At 38.7% G+C, this 17,255-nt stretch overlaps 1 protein-coding gene across 3 annotated transcripts in view; it reads left to right on the forward strand.

Annotated features, from left to right (window-relative positions):
* The window catches only part of GRM1 (glutamate metabotropic receptor 1), a 175,638-nt gene that overhangs the window by 125,033 nt on the left and 33,350 nt on the right, over positions 1-17,255 (forward strand). For all 3 annotated transcript variants that reach the window (XM_065680507.1, XM_065680508.1, XM_065680509.1), the window contains exons 4-6: positions 4,959-5,205; positions 10,489-10,657; positions 12,500-12,626. In XM_065680507.1, the coding sequence (XP_065536579.1) occupies positions 4,959-5,205; positions 10,489-10,657; positions 12,500-12,626 (543 nt within the window). The remainder of the gene's footprint in view (positions 1-4,958; positions 5,206-10,488; positions 10,658-12,499; positions 12,627-17,255) is intronic.

A 17,255-nucleotide genomic window follows, 5' to 3' on the forward strand; every position in this document is an offset into this window, starting at 1 on the left:
GGTGTTTGGATGTTTCCATACAGAAAACTTTTACTCATCTGACTTGCTGCCTGTGACTTACCTTTGGACAGGTTGGATGGGGCTTTGAGCAGCCTGGTCTAGTGGAAGATGTCCCTCTGGCAGGGGGGTTGGAACCAGATGGTCTTTAAGGTCCTTTCAAATGCAACCCATTCTGTGATTCTGATTCTATGGTAATGAGTGCAGCAGTGTAGACAAGTCCTCTTTATACCATCAACATGTGAGGATTTTATTCAGCTATACAATATTAATGAACAGAACACACTTGCTATTAGGAAGGTGACATGAAGTGAAAAAGACAGTGCACAGGTTTTGAACACATTGTTATACTAATTACTTTATAACCTGTTATTCATTTTGCAGTGCCTTAAAGTGAAAATTGTTAAATAATTTTATTATCTTTGTTGTTAGATAACGTAAGAGATGTTATAAATAGAATGTAACAGGGAATGAACTGGCAATATTTGTAAAATATTTGAACCAATAATTGCAAAAGTGTTCAAACAAATGAAGCCCCTTTCAAAAATTAGCTCATAGAATATTAGTTTGGCATGGTTATTCAGAGGATTAGCCATTACTGACAGTGTGCCAAAAGACAAGCAATGAGGGAAGACCAGCTTTGGCTGAAACTCAGAAAAAAAAGGAAAATGTATGACCTTTTGAGGAAGGGGGAAGCAACTCAGGAGGACTACAAAGATGTCATGAGGTTATGCAGGGAGAAAACTACAAGGGCCAAAGCCCGACTAGAAATTGACCTGGCTACTGCAGTGTATACAATTTCTAAGATTTTCAAACCTCTGTAAGTGCCACCAGAAAAGATGATAGCTCTCATAATACTTGCTAACTGGACGTGAGCTTGAATATTCAGCAGATAGCAGTTAGTAATAAACCATAAATCTGCCTATTCCAGATGAAACATTATCATTTGTAACAATTTTATTAAACAGATTTTGCCTTTTATTCTAATCAGGAGTCGTCTGTGAACAGACTGTGTTCTTCATCAAATGTGTGTTTGTTCAAAATTTACCAACTGGCTAGGTTTTGATCAGAGCCCCCAATCAAAATGTTTTTACATTTCTTTCCATCCCAAATTCATTCCTACCCTAGTCATTCTGAGAACCGCAAATGAATAATCTTTTGTGCTTAATTTCCTACTGAATATTAACATAGACTAATACATGCAAGTTAAATACTTTCTAGCCATAATTCTCATAGTATAATTTTTCTTCAGTTTGTCGAGTAGGATTTGCACAAATACCCGGTATGCTCTTGAGAACCCTGTTAGTTCCGCAGTGATCCCACAACAAGGGCACCAGACTAAATTCATGGTTCCTTTACATTCAGGTCCTACAAAGGACCTAGCTGAAGCTGATATTAGATGTGAGGTACAATATGGTAAAAGGAAAGACTCATAGTGAGTTTCATGAAATTTTGGTCTCTCTTCCTTCCCCCACTGCTTAGGTATTACTCTTAGCAGCATTGGGAACATTTTTCAGTTGTATGCAGCCATGGCATGGTATTTGGTTTTGTGGGGTTTTGTTTGGTTAGTCTGGTTTGTTTGTTTCTGTCAGCCAATCTTAAACCTGAAAAAGGAGGGTGTATATACACACATACACTACTAAAACAAAGACTAAAACCAAAACTAAGATAAGAAAAAAATGAGACTATTGAGTAACTGTTAAAATGAAATTATTGGAGGAAGATTTGTATGGTGTCCAATACAAAAATAAGTAAGTATGAAATTTAGGACACCCGAATTTTTCAAGGTCATTCAAAAAAGTGACAGCCTAATTTGAGTGACTTCAATTAATCCAGTACTCACATGACTCAAAATTTTCCTTCTCTTAGTGGAAGCGAAGGTCCTTTAAAAAAAAAAACCAACCAAAACCTAACAAAATACTTTTCTATTTTTAATGTTAATAAACCCTAGTGTTCAAATTAGTCTTTGTAGATCAATGGTAATTTTTCCAAAGGATGAAAGAGGAAGGAAAAATAAAAGTTTCACAGTCCAGAGTTCTGCTTTGCCCTTTTCTATGTTTCAAAGACCTACTGAGGATAAGCATAACTTTACACAGAAGCCTCACAGCAAACATAATATAGTTCTTGCAGCTATTGAAGTGCCGTCATATAAAAACTTAATTGAACATTAATTGCCTCTGTTTTGTCTCTGGATGAACACAATTACATGATTTCATTTGTTTTAAAATATACACACATTTCTTACTGATTGTCCTAAGTAAATTTTTACAAGCTGAAATACAGAAGTATATCAATAATTTCTATAATTATTGCTAATAATATAATTCCTAATGATGAAAATAAGATAAAAGCGATTCTGACTGCAGGAAGTTAAGTTTAGATAAAGCATGACTTCTCAAACTGGATTTACTGGAAAATATCTTATTTGCATACAGAGATGTTTATATTACTGATCTGTAGACAATTCATTACCATATACTTCACATGTTGTTTTCCACCGCAGTACAATTTTTTACAGGTGACCTTAGGCAGTCACCTCTGCAGTGGGACTATATGCATGGAGCCTTAATGTAAACTCCTAATGTTCACTCCTAATTAGTCAAAAGCGAGTTCTCCCACCATAATTTTTTTTTTTATTATTTTTTTTTGAGGTATGCATATTGTATTGAAATATGAGAAACCAAATGCATGCTTTGCTGAGTTAATACATGCTTGAGGGAAATGGCCTCTTTTCAAATGCTGGCAAGTTCTGTTACATGTAGTTTTCTACCTCAAGCAGCCACATGAATGCTTGCCTCAGGAAACACATGTGGAAGCGATCATCATCTCCTGCAAGCGTCACATCCTCTTTTTAATTTTTATTATTTTTATTAACTGAGAAATCAAGGAAGTATCTGAGATAAACGTTCAGGTAGAAAACAGTTAGCAGTGAGTACTGTGCATTATCACTCATGTTATCTCTTCTACAGCTTGCTGCCTAGAAGCTTCACAAGAGGGGACGGGCGTACTAAGAACAGGGACTTTCCATCTGTTTTTCAGATAGGGATGGGTAGCATATTCATTTTCTATCTGCAACAAAGCAGAATCAGTGATAAATTTGCAGTGTATCAATCCTAAGGGGGCTAACCAGCAGATAAAACACACCTAGAGATTGTATATTCAGATAACACATTAACATATTCAGGCAACATCTAGACTATGCCATATATACTATATGCAGTACTTAAGTGAAGGTAAATGCACTGGCATCTGCTTCCTATTGTATAAATATTCTGTCATCTTACGTATAAGGTCTCTATTCTTGCTGTGTTTCTGAACATGGATCTGAATAGTACTGGTTTCACGCAATTTGAATGGGAGTGATGAACCTTTTCCTGCAAAGAAGGTGGCAGATATGTTGCCTCTAGGGAACATTTCTCCAGCCTCTCCTTGCTTGGTGGTGCTGGTGATGAATGCATGGCACAGAGAGGAGCACATGAGCCCATTCTGTCAGATTATGCTGTTTTCACAAGGATTTCTAATTCAGCGCTACAGCTGTTTGCACTGTTCAGCTCATCTGGAAAATGGTCACTGAAGCAAGATTTTCTTGCCCACTTGCAGTCACTGTTCTGTGTGAGAGACACCTGGAGAAAGCAAGCTAGAAATCCCTGCCTTTGGGACCTTTGCTATCATAATGAATCCCCAGCTGATACAGGGCAAACTAGCCAAGAAGACTTACCAAATCAGAGCCTTTTCCAAGCATAAATGTAAGAAGGGACTTACTGATTTGATTTGAAAGATATATTGTATCTACATTAGGGGAAGGAACTACTTTTTAAACTTGAAAGTTTCAGTGAACTTGAAGATTTTCCCCTTTTCTTCATATTAAAATGACAACTATCTTCTCCAACCTGAATTTGAAGAGGGTCAGCTAACGCCTAGTCTCTCACACATCCTACTTTCCTAGTGTAGACAAGGTGTTACTTAGACAAAGTAACAGAAACTGGATTGCAAATGCCTGTTAAACACTGAATAACGTGGGAGGTCTACAGATAAAAGCATCTTGCAGTTTGGAGCATATTGTGATAGAATGACTCAGGGGGAAGGAAACATGTTCTTACTTCCAGCTCCCTCAGGACCCTTGCAGCACAGGTCTGCTGTGACTCGGGGCTAGCACTGACAGCATTCAGCAGCTCACATCGGAAACGCGGGAAGGGCCCAGGACCCAGCGGGGTCTGATGTGAAATGCAGTCACAAATGGCACCCTCGGGCAGTGCCTGCACATCAGCCCATCAGAGCTAAAAACCATGTCTGGGGAAAACCTTCACTGTCACATCATTTCTGATCAACAGAGACTTCAGTGTCTGCTCATGCTGCAGTTACATAAAAAATGTTTCAGCCTTACAAACTTCATTTTACTTTCTGTAGCAATCCCAAACTGGCATGTCTGTTACTACTTCTACCTAAAGTGACTATTTCTGATAACCTGAGAAGTGATGCTGATTTAGTTTGTTTGCTTATTAACACAGAAAGGGACGTGGTTCTTTTGGCCCTCCAAAGCATGAGATTTGAAAAAAATGAAAGTCTTCATATGGGACAAAAAGTCAAATTTATAAGCAAATTGTTTTAAAAAGTTGTTCTAGCTGAAATGTAGCATTCTGATGCTGGGCTGTTTAACCTTTCTTAGCAGAAAGAGCACTGCGGAATGACAAGGAAAAAATCAAAAAGAACAAATTAAAGTTGACAATTTGCTGGTGCTTTCTCATGGGGCATTTCTCTTTCAATGAATTAAAGATTTCTGGGTGAAAAAGAAAGACTGGTTTTTTTTTTTCCCATTTATTTAATTAAAATCCTTAGCTGGCACATTGTTTATGCTTCTGAAGCTTTATAAGAGAAATAAGAAAAACTCATTTCATTGCTTTTTCATATTTTCATGTTATCTTATCTCTGCTTATAACAACACTTTTTTCTTACTATTGTAGGCAATGAGAGCCTAGAAGAAAACTATGTGCAGGACAGTAAAATGGGATTTGTCATCAATGCTATATATGCTATGGCTCACGGGCTACAAAATATGCATCATTCCCTTTGCCCTGGACATGTTGGGCTGTGTGATGCTATGAAGCCAATTGATGGCAGCAAGCTCTTGGAGTTCCTCCTCAAATCCTCATTCATCGGTGTTTCTGGAGAAGAAGTTTGGTTTGATGAAAAGGGAGATGCCCCTGGAAGGTAAAGAGATGTTTCACCTCAACTAGTTAAACCAGGTGTTGGGAACGGGAAACATTGCTGGGTTTGGTGATAGAGATTTCTGAAGTGGCTCTGCTTGGTGAGCTCCTGCGTGCTCTCCTTGTTTCAGTCTGAGTAAGATTGGCTGTCCCAGAGTTTAAAGATAGGTCTGAGCAGAGCAGGAAAATGGTTGTGTTTTGGTTTTTTATTTGCCAGAATGTGCTGTGGTTCCAGCTGTAGTAGCTGCTGCTGTCCACCCTTCACTTGCAGACATGCTGTGCACATGAACGATGGGTGAGGAAGCAACCCTGGGGACTTGGATGTCACCTTTGTTTCTTTTATAGGAGCCAGCTGACAGAAATCTTTTCCTCTTCATTTAGTTCTGTGGGCTGTGTTAAGTGTGACACCTCCCAGATAGACTATTTTTATTTTTGTTTAATTTAGAAATAAATTTAATTTAGCTGCTGAGGTACACAATCCGTTATTAACTGAAACCTACTCAGGGGTTACTTCATTGGAGTTAGTTTTCCTACTCAGTTATTAAAGTGTTATTAAAGACTCTCTCACTCCATCTTTGGGCTTACGGCATAAATGCAACTGAGCACCAACACTGCACAAAGAGAGAACTCTGGAACAAACAAAAGTTTGCAGTCCAGCCTATGCCTTCAAAAAGTATTCATAAGACACAGTAGCCTTCCAAGCAACTCTTTATTTGCAGAACAGATCAACATTTTTGCCATTTGCTATTTGCATTGCTTGTTATATTTAAACAGTACATACATTTAAATAGCTTGTTACATTTAAATAGTAATAAAAACCTGGTCAGTTTGATCTCCTTGTTGAGTATTGTATACTTCAGAATTTTTTAGTCAAAGATGTAGATGAGATAGGTCAGACTTTGAAAGTAGAAGCAAGCAGTTCCCTTACAGTCAAGCACATACTTATTGACACAACTGCTTAAATCAAGTCTGCACGTATAATTTAAATAATACAGAGTAATAACTGTTTAGTGTAGCTTTTGAGTTTATTATACACTATTTATCTCCATAAAAGCATTACTCCAGCCTTGCATATGCTGCATTGTCTCCCTATTAGTTATTTGATTTCATGCTTTGGTGTAACTTTCCAATTTTAGCCCAAATCTTATTTACTATCTTGTCACCTGGGCAGTTCTCATCAGTACCAAGCTTAGAATTAAAATGAACAGTTCTTGAGTTCAAAATATTAGGGAGTTTACATCAGGATATTTCTCTGAGTAGGTCAGAATTTCAGAATTTATTCCGTCCATCATTTTGGTCTGTAGCCAGGTTCATTTCTTTTTTTCCCTGGCCTATTTAGAACTTGATGGGTTATTTTAGGTAGGGTGGTTTTTTTTTTTGTTGTTTGTCTTCTATATTTTCACAGCTGGAGTTAGCAAGTTTGAACAAGAAAGTTCAATTAACCTTTTTGTTGTTTAGGCTGTAATCCTCAGGTCAGTCTGCGGCATTTATGTCGTGGGCAATATCATATCATAGAATGGCAATGTGTATATGAAATGTAATCTGTACAGTCTGTCAGATCTTTGTATGCCAGCGGTAGTTTCTGCCCATGCAGATTTTATTTAGCTCCAGATAAGCCCTAGTGTTCCCACAGCTCCACGTGGAAAAGCACTTTGTGGATGAGTGAACTGACTATAGCACTATTTCAATACCCAAAAGAATTTTTGTACTTCTGCAAAATGGAAAGATAAACGCCACGTACAGCACATAAATACAGCAGAGCTGAAATTTACTTTTTTTTTCTTAGCTTTTCTATGCCAGTGGAGGAATGTCACAGAAATGTGTAAGAAGTTTTTTGGTATAATTTTACCATATAATGTGAACAAATCATCTTCACAAGATGGAGTAAATCTGTCCTCCTTCTTAGAAGGCAGCAAACTTCCTTATACCATATTTTCAAGATCCGTAAGGTTCTTTGAGCAATTGACACTCACAAGCTCCCAGTTACAGTCATGGGTAGAGCAGACAGAGATGCCTGTAATTATGTTTGCCTGACACTCATGTAATTTCCTGTTTTGAACCTCTTATAGCTTCTTCAAACCTTAATAATTTGTTTAAATGTAACTTTTTCTGTCTCAGGCTCAGTTCATGGTTTACAGCTTTTATCAAGGTGAGATTAGAAAACATTAAGCATATTTTCAAAGGCTTATTTCTTCTGTGCAGAATCTTTTATTTGAAGAGTTTTTATGCAGAAATGCGAAGCAGACCTTTATCAGAAGGGCACAAATTCAGTCACTTAACTGACTGCACTGCCTTTGGGAAAAATGACATGAATGCAACACTGGAAAATCAACAGTATGTGCTCACTATACTGTCATTAAGAACATGGTGGTAAAATTGCTGACATTTTAACTTTGATTGAGTACCTCCCATTTGCTTTTTCAATAGTAATCATATCACTCAGATTCCCACAAATGGCTTGAGAAGGTGTCAGAGATGCAGTAGTCAACACCACATCCTTCTTTTGTCCTACACAAGGGGCAAGGGACAGATACCTTTTGAGCTCTTGTTTGTTCTAGGATGACTGCCTACTTTCAGCTTATGGCAGGTATGAAGAAACTTACCTCTCTAGGACAAACGATTTGCACAGGTCTCTGACCATAAAACATTCTGCAACAATGGGCAGGAGAACTTTCAATCTAATCTACTCTTATCTAATGAATAATGCAAAGACTTCAAACTTGTAGATAGAGGATCTTTTTTTCAAATATACTTGATTGTTTTGAAGTTTGTTTTCATGGGTGGTTGTTTTGGCCAGTTACAGCCCAGCATTGCTCATCATTGCTGGTTTCCATTCTGCCTTCCAGGATAGCAAACCTCAATGGCAGTTTAGTATTATAGCTGTGGAAAAAGGTAACTTCAGCTAGCTCAGACTAACTGGAGTGGGATTGTGCCTGTGACCAGCTGGCTAATATTCTGGCTCACCTCACAAGTAACTTGTCCATATGACACCACCTACTTGGTCCCATCATTTCCCAATATGACAGAGAGCTTGTTCTTATATCAAGCAAAGGGCTCATTTTCAAATGAAGCTTCATAGCAATTGTCAAACACACTTCTTCTGGGATAATAACTTTTAGCTCAGGCTAATTAGCCCCGAACTATTAAATCTGTACATACATGAACAAGGGGATGGGAGGAAGTATTCCAGCGCTGAACTTGTCCTTACTCAAAGCAGAAATATTTCATTAAGAAGGAAAGGATAAAGAACTTAAGCATGTCTCTGTACACCAAGTGTGTGTTAGACCACATTTTTCCCACTTAAAATTCAAGCTGCATATCAAAGTTGCAAACATTGTGCTACAACTTGTCATATGCAAGACTGTGTAAAAGCTTTTAGTCTGCATACTTCATTCTTTGACAGATAACTGATAAAAAAGGGAACAGTATTACAAGAAAATATAGGAATGGCTTTCAACCTAAAACCATAGCCCTGAAATTGCCAGTCTTGATTGATATTGCATTAATGCCACTCTGTGTCTTGTGATATATTTTTGCAAAAATGAAAACAATCTGTGCAGGCTTAAAAATTCCATGAAGGGAATGTGAGGGGTTTTGTAATCTTTTACTTCCCTTCCTGAATTAATTTGCCAGCCTAGAGTAACTGATTTTGTATCAGTCTAATACAAGGTCACACTGAAATCCAAGTAGGTTCTTCTTGCTAGGAAGAGGCATGTATGTTCATGCTCTGTTTTACTCCTGTCTGTTGAGACTTGCTATCCTGGTTCTTCACAATCCTGAAACAAGTATTCTTGGTTTTTATGTTCTTTCTTTTCAAGAACTGGGATACGAGAATGAACTTGAAATTTACCCCTTTTCTAAGCAACTGCTCAATTAGCAGCCGATTGCCAATCAGTGGAGCTGCCTTCTGCTTGGAGCCTCATTGAATTCAGTGACAAGAGCCCCTTTTCCCATGTGATTTAGTGGAGCTCTGCAGTGGCACTGGCATTGTCCGAGTATGCAAGACTGAGGTCTGAAGACAGCTGTAAATATGCACTTCTTTAAATTGTCTTTAGCTAGAGAAATCCCAAAGGCTCATTTAAGAAAAACAGACAAACAGACATATAGAGATTAATTCTAGTACCTCTTTCCTTTGTGAAGCGCAGAGACAGTTTAAATTCTGCATGTTTGAACCACAGAAGGGAAAAGAAACAAGTATGTCTCTGCCCACAACCAAGCATCCCAGTTTTATTTATGCCTCATACTTTGCTTACCTTTCATTCCTAAAGCACATACAGATTAGCAACATTCATAACAAACAAAAGATTTTTTTTCCCCAGAGACTCAGACAATCCAGGAGAGAAAAACAAGGCAGTAACTCTCAGGCTTGAGAAACAGAAGATTCTTTATGATTTTTGGTACCAGCGCTGATTTTTGGTTCTCAGCCCTGCTTCTCTTAACCTTTTTTAAATGAAGCTCTCCCCTTCTCATCTTAAGAGGCCAGGCTGTAGGGCCAGTGTCTTTTGTGGTTCTTTGTGCACTCTCCAATATTCTTTCTCCCATTCTTGCTTATTTTCTATTAAAAAATCACAATTAATCACTGCTTTGCACAAGTCACACTCTGTGGGTTAAAGAACAAGCAATTAGCAGTAAGGTCACATCAGGTCCAACACATGGAAAGGAATGATGGGGGCAGGGAAGCTGAATGTTTGTTGTAACAGTGTTTTATCCTTCCTTTACATTAACCTTTGGAAGTCCTCTCCTACTTGCCTAGGGTGAAGAAGTAAACTTTGTGCCTTAGTTGCTACCTTTTCCTGACAGTATCACTGGTCTGGGTAAGTAGTTGAACTAGTGCTTACAGTCAATTTATGACATAGCCAGTTAGTTAGAGTATTTACTGATTACTTTAGAGGTTCCAGCAGTGGCTATGCTGCAACCAGCCTCTATGTAAGCATCGAGTGAATGTTAAAGACATCTTGAAAACTGGCTGAAAAACACACCAGACAGCACCTATATGTGCATCTTTAGCAGAGCTCATTTTCTTTGATCTGCAATTCCTTTTGGATGCACAACTTTTTGGCACAGTTTTACATAAGCAGGGCAGGCAATTGGTAATCGCGTGGCAATCAGAGGTGTCATTTCCTGTGATTCTGCTGCAAATCCTACAGTATTTGGTGTTTCTGTGAAACTCTGCTCCCTGGTGTTAAGGGATGACATGAATATTTAAGGAGGCAGAAAGAGAATGGCAAGGTGGATTTTTATCCTTGGTGCTGCAGGACAGTGACTCATTTTCTTTTTTCCCTTGCAGGTATGACATCATGAACCTGCAATACATAGAGCCCAACCGCTATGACTATGTCCTCATTGGGACCTGGCACGAGGGTGTGCTTAACATCGACGACTACAGGATTCAGATGAATAAGAGTGGAATGGTCCGATCGGTGTGCAGTGAGCCTTGCTTGAAGGGCCAGATTAAGGTGTGACACAGACGCTTATTTTCTGCTATAAAAATGTGAATAAGCAGTCAGGTTTTTTTTCCCTAAACCCAAGCAAGATTCTTTCAAGCAAAGGCATACGACTTCCTTCCCTTTAGGAAAGTCAAAAGCATAGAAAGACCCCTACTTTAACATCATACTCTCGCAATCCCATATACATGTCCATGTTTTCTGAAATTGCCCTTTGTAATGATGCAGAATCTTGTAGAGTGACAGGAATTTAATTTCACCTTATGCAGGAAACAACAAGATTTTCACTTAGTCATTGCCTACAGCAGTCAGTGGCTGTGATTCACTTTGGGGCTGATCCTGAAAATAACGTGACCCATGGGAATCCAGTATTTTGTTCCAGGAAGAACGCCTACAAGAAAAAGGTTGGGGGGGGGGGAGGGGAAGAAGCCTATTTGTGCCCCATGTTCACAACAGGAGGTATGGGAACACAAATGAAATCACTCTGTGTTTACCAAACAGTAGCACTTGTATCAGGCAACAAATAATTTGCCACCCGCAATGTTTGGATGACATAAAGACGTTGCACCACTGTCAAAATGGTAGGGATGCAGTAAGTTTAAAATGGCAAAAAAGCCCATTCGGGAAATCACCTTAGAGCAGACCTACCTTTCTAAATCCATTTAATAAACACATTCGCAGCATTTTAATTTTATATTGCTACTCTAATCAATAAGTGATTGATGATTTGGCAGAGGCATAGTGACATACTCAACAAATATCAGCATTTACTACCCTCCAAAACATCTTTTCTGTGTTTTTGTGATTGTGCAGTTTGTGTATGTGTGTATATGTAAACACCATGCATACAAAATGCCAGTTTCAGCTCCCATTGAAGTCTATTGGACTCTCTCCACAGACTGCAGGAGGAAATGTTAACAAAAAAAGCGCACAAAGCCAGCATTCAATAAAACAAACATTTTGTATCTCTTTACTACACTTAGCTCTGCATATAGACGGATAGGAAGATGCTACAGCGATGGCTAGATTCCTCCTTTCTGGCAAACTGAGCCAGTCTTTGTTGATCTAAGAGCTCAAGATATCCTTAATCTTTCTTTCAGCCTCAGCATAATGAAACTAGGAGTCAAGACAAGGAAACCATTTTTTCAACATTGCACTCACCAGCTTTCACAGCAGAATAAAATACAGCTTTCAGGGACATTTGTCTCCAAAAGAGCTGTTCCAAGCATGCTCTTGGTCACCATGCACTTGTTTTATTTTCTAGTAGGACCCGTTAAGTCCTTTTAGCAGTATATATATTAATTTGACCTTATTTGAATTTCTGTTTACACTAGTGTAATGAGTCCCATAGAGAATTCCATATAAATTGGAATTTATGTGTGTGTGCATATGCTTGTGTATACATATATATGCATGAATCACTCTTTGTTCTAACCTTTGACTTTGTTTACTGCTTTTTACTGTTCAATATGTATTAAGTGTGGGCTGACCTACTTGTCCTGACTTGAACAATCTCTCAGATTAAGCCTCTTCTCAAGTTTGATTGAAAATATAACACTCACCATGCCTCTTTACCAAAGAGAAAATGGTTTCGTACTTTCAACTCAGTGCTGTGCCCCCAAAACAAAATAGAATTGTCCCTAGAGATTATTCTTGAACTCCTAAGCACAAATTCTAATATGCAGGAGTAGATACAGAATCAAGCTTCGTGTTTTCTTGTTGTTTGAAATGTGCTGTACACAGGAATCCTGTCATGTTTCAAACAGTGCAGGTCATATCTGTTTGCTGGGGTGGGAGGTGGCTTCTCTGTTGTCTTACAGATGATTGTAGCTGAGGATGGATTTTCCATTACAGGTGATCAGGAAAGGAGAAGTGAGCTGCTGCTGGATTTGCACTGCTTGCAAGGAGAATGAATTTGTTCAGGATGAATTCACATGTAAAGCCTGTGAGCTTGGCTGGTGGCCGAATGCTGACCTGGCAGGTAGGGATGTGCACTCCCATTTTGTAGGGCACAAGGAGAACTGTGTGGGGTGGAGAGTAAGGTAGCAGCATACAGAGATATTAAAGGCACATGCTTCAACACACACCCCAATGCCGATTAGCATGTATGAAATGTGCTATATCTTTTTGCTTAGTTCAACAAGAGAGACAATAGAGATGATAAAATTTCTGCTAATAATGACATTATCTGTCTGTTCCTCCTCTTCATTTAGCATAAGCATTGATAAAGCTGTTAAGAGTACTAATGAATTCAGCAGCATTTGGTACAATTTTATCAGTGATTATCACAAGAGCTCAGTATATCCTTGTAAGATTGACTTGATACTCTTTCTGATTTTCCTACCATGCAATTAGTAATTCTTTGGGATTTCAGGCCATTTAGTAACTGACTACCAGACTTTGGTATAAAGGTCACTCTCACCAGCAAGAATGCTGTCGACAAAATCCTAAGAAAGGCTGCTAGAAGAAGGGGAAAAGGCTAGAATTGGTCTCTCCTGTGTATATGCTTTGGATGAATTGTATGCCGTAGCATCTTCCTGTTATTTTGCATCAAGGTCAACCTCCACACCTACCCTGGGCTTTGCAGTAACCATTAGCCTGAGAAAATAGAATTAATGCACTGAGAAGCACCACCTTGACCTTGGGGTTTGCTTTTTTATTGTAAAAGACCTCTGGCACCTCTGCCCTATATTGCATCTGCAAATCTGGCTGACAGTATTCAGCAGAGCATCATTCTAGTTGGAGAAACAATCTGACCACCTATCTGAGGACCAAATTTGCAACTTACCATGTCTTTGTCCTTTAACATGACTGGCTGGCAACTAGATGTTGCTGCAGCATTTAACACATAAAGGAAGTACTCAAATCTTAATTAAATAGTTCCAAGAGATATTGTTAAGCTAGTCACTGAAACCAAGTGAGCTTTTAGAGGACTTATTTTGAGGGGGAAAACTAGACATTTCTCCAGATAAAAATAGAGTCTTAATCACAATAAACTGGGAAACTTGATCCATTGTCTATTTTGGGTTTATATGGAAAACAAGATATGGTCATGTCCCAGATGTGTGTTTATCTGTATCCCATGCTTCTCACCGCAACCTGCCCCCCTCCTTTTCTTCACGGTGTGAAACTGAACCTACTTCAAACAGATACAGAAACCTCAGTGATCATTCAGTCCTTTCAAGTTTTGTGGTTGTAGGAAGAGGAGTTCTTGAAAAACACCTTCTGTAAGGGCCCCAATTGTGGAAAAATGTCTTGTCTTAATAGACACCAGAAAATCCCTGGCACCCTTCATAAATGTCCTTACAACTGGGAAAGCTTATATTCAGTTCCCACCTCCTAGCACACCAGTGTCTGCTAATTTTAAAGCAGATATCCCTAGACCACCGGATTCTGTTAGTCTTAGAAGTTCATGAAATTGCTTGTATCCACTATTCAGGGAAGAAAACTGGTACCTCTTCTTAATCAATAAAGCAGAACAAGAGCATAGTGAGAGATCAATGTGCACTTGAACAAATATTGTTCACTGCTACCTGCTGCCCAAAATAGCTCAAAAGGGGGCATGTCAAAATGACAGGTACTGCTGAAAAGAGTTGAGGAAAGCATCAGTGCAAGAAAAAATCTCAGGGGCATGTTGCAATCTATTAACTTTTAATGAAATCAGTAGATGACCTGCTGATTTGTGTTTCTTCTCAGCAAGGAGACTGGACTACTGCTGTTCTAAAATCACAGTAGCATCAACCAAATGACAGCGCAGCCATCAACTGATTTCCTAGAGAACATCAAAATGGTAGTCTGCTCCTGCACAGCTTCTTCATTCTGTCTTATTGAGGAAAAACTTTATTTTAACCCCTGCAATTCATTTACCTGCAATGCGGTACAAAGTACAAATTTGTGAAAAGAGCACAATGCCATCCTAACCTTTAGAAAAGGGAGACTGTGCTAGATAAACTCCAGCTCTTGAACTTTGTGGAGTCACCATCAGTACCATTTAATCTGAAATTCTCTTTGCTTGCCAGGATTTCTCCCATCAAATGTGTTTTTTATAGCTTGCTTTTGTGTGTTGTTTTCATATCCTGCTAGTCACCATAGCATCTAGACACAGACGTTAACATCTCACATTTCAGATTGTTATTCCCTTTGCCTTAAATCTTAAATGCTAAACATGTATGCAGTTTTATGCAGTCCCAATTTTCATCACAGACGGAGGCTTTACATGTCTTAAAGGGACTGAGGATTTTAAAGCACATACTAATCCATTTCCCAAGACACACTTGTCAGAGTGCTCGTTCTCTCCATTTGAAATCAGTTTCTGTTGCTCAGCCTTCCTGACATTTAAATTTCATTTTTAAATGTACACTCTTTTTTTGATTGCTTCCCCTACATATTTGTTCAGTGGAGTCAGCAGGCACAAAGGATTTCTCACCACAGACGATAAAATCCTGACCTGACAAATAGTCACTAAAACCAGTACCTTAAGGCCTTGTGCCAAGAAGACAAGCTATCTGTTATAGTATCAGAATCTAATGTAAGAAGAATGAATGTCAAACTAGTAAACCCAGTTTATATAGATCATCTTAAATAAGCAATAAAGCAATAAAAGGAAGTTTTATGGAGTTATTATGAAATTAATCATAAAGGTTTGGGGTCATCAGTTACCTGGGATGTATTAATGACCTCAGAAAACATCCTGGATTGTCTTCTTGGCCTTGCAGTATGAATACAATTTTAAAAAATAATTAAAAAAATGATTAGCCTTCTGCTCTGGGAAATGATTTATGGTTAAAATGCAGGGAAAATGGTAGGTGAAAGCTGCAAAACAGCTTTTTACTGGGAACTTGTAACTGTGAAGCTTTTGCCGCTAGTTCTCTGATTGTTTCAGGCTTGAGTTAGTTGTTGTGGGGCTTGGGGGAGGGACTTTTTGTGGGTTTTGTTGATTGTTGTTTTTAAAAAACCTGTAAGAGCACCATTTCCTGGGTATCCTCCCCCAGTTTCAGCAAGGTTCCCCAGCCCACTTTCTCCTAGATGGGAAATGTCTCACCTTCACAGGTGCTGATAACCAACAACTGTTTGCTGATATAAGCAGTAGGCAGCATTTTTGCAGTGTTCGTAGCATATCTGGCTGATGGGGCTTGCTGGTGCACAAGAATGACACTGATTTCATGAAACAGATTACTGAGACCTTGCACAGGATAAATTTAAAGCAACTGATAGGCTTAATTACCATGCTGAATCAGGGTTACAGCTCTGAAAGTATCATTTAAAATGGAATAATATGAGTGTGGCTTGATGCTGCTAAGGTTAAAGCCCACATTTAAACTTAACCCTTCCGGCAATCACAGACTGGTTTCTTGCTTAAGAAGAGCTTTGCATGTATTAATCAATGAACAGAAGTTTCTGATTCTTAGTTTTTTATTAAATCAAACAAGAAGCCAACTTCTACTCAGGGCTGCTCTGGCCAATGACCAGAGCTTCCCACTTCTAATAAAAAGCTTTTCCTTCATACTTCACCATAAAAATAGTTTTTGGAAGAACAAGTGTTCTCACCTATTTGAGTCTTGAACAAACCACTTCGAGCAAAATAGAATTGATTTTCTTTATAAAATAAAAACTCTAGTTACACATACTATCATTTCTAATTTTTTTTTTTTTTTGATGTTTCAGGTAACTGTAACATCGTTACCTGTAGCTAAATCAGCCCAGTCTTCTTAGAGACAAAGGATACAGAATTAAAAGACATTTTTTCAGCTCATATGGCATTGGCAGACATTACATGTTCAAGCAGAATCCTTCCATGTCATGACTTTGCCTCAAGCTGGTTTCTTAATTTTTTTTATATGTTTTTTAATTTAAACACGAAACATTTTTTCTTCTATTTCTCAAAATGAGGTTACAGTAAAACTGTTCAATTCTGATCCATGCCTCTGCTTACATCTCTATCATTCAGAAGGAAGGACTTTACATTTTGGTTAAGATATCAGATGGTAATTTCATGTCACCTTGTGGAAGACTCATATACATTGAGCAAAGCTGTGGCCTTGGAAGCTCTTAGTTCACCGAGGCTGGTTACTGCAGATATACTCCATACTGATGAGGAAGAGGCTGAGCATGACTTTTGCTTATCACAATATCAGGGCCCTTGCTAAGATTTTGCAGCAAAATGGAGGGGGAAAAAGTGCCTCCCTTACAAGCTCACTGACATAACTGCTTTTTCCCTGCTCTTCTCAGCCATGTCCAAAAACCCAGATGGGAAGAAGTGGTGAGCAACTGGTACAGGATATGCAAAGCTGGACCGGCAGTATTAATAATGGAGACATGGGTGGAGAGGTTACTGGCTAGGAAGAAACTGCACTGAAAGGGGACCTGGGATGAGGATGGTGAGGGACTAGGGGGAAAGACTTGAGAGGTGGAGGAAAGGCACAATAGGTGAGCTGGATGCAAGAGAAACTGGAGTAGGACTGAAACAAAAAGTAGTAAAGGCCATCTGGATACTTAACTTGGGATACAGAAACATGTTAAAAGCGTTTTGGCACTATTAAGTCAAGAACAGAAACGAGTAAATGTCAGAACTGAGGTTTTCAGTTTCACAACCATAATATTAACACAGAGG

Source organism: Lathamus discolor, chromosome 5, assembly GCF_037157495.1.
Source record: "Lathamus discolor isolate bLatDis1 chromosome 5, bLatDis1.hap1, whole genome shotgun sequence".
In the NCBI taxonomy this organism is placed as follows: domain Eukaryota; kingdom Metazoa; phylum Chordata; class Aves; order Psittaciformes; family Psittacidae; genus Lathamus; species Lathamus discolor.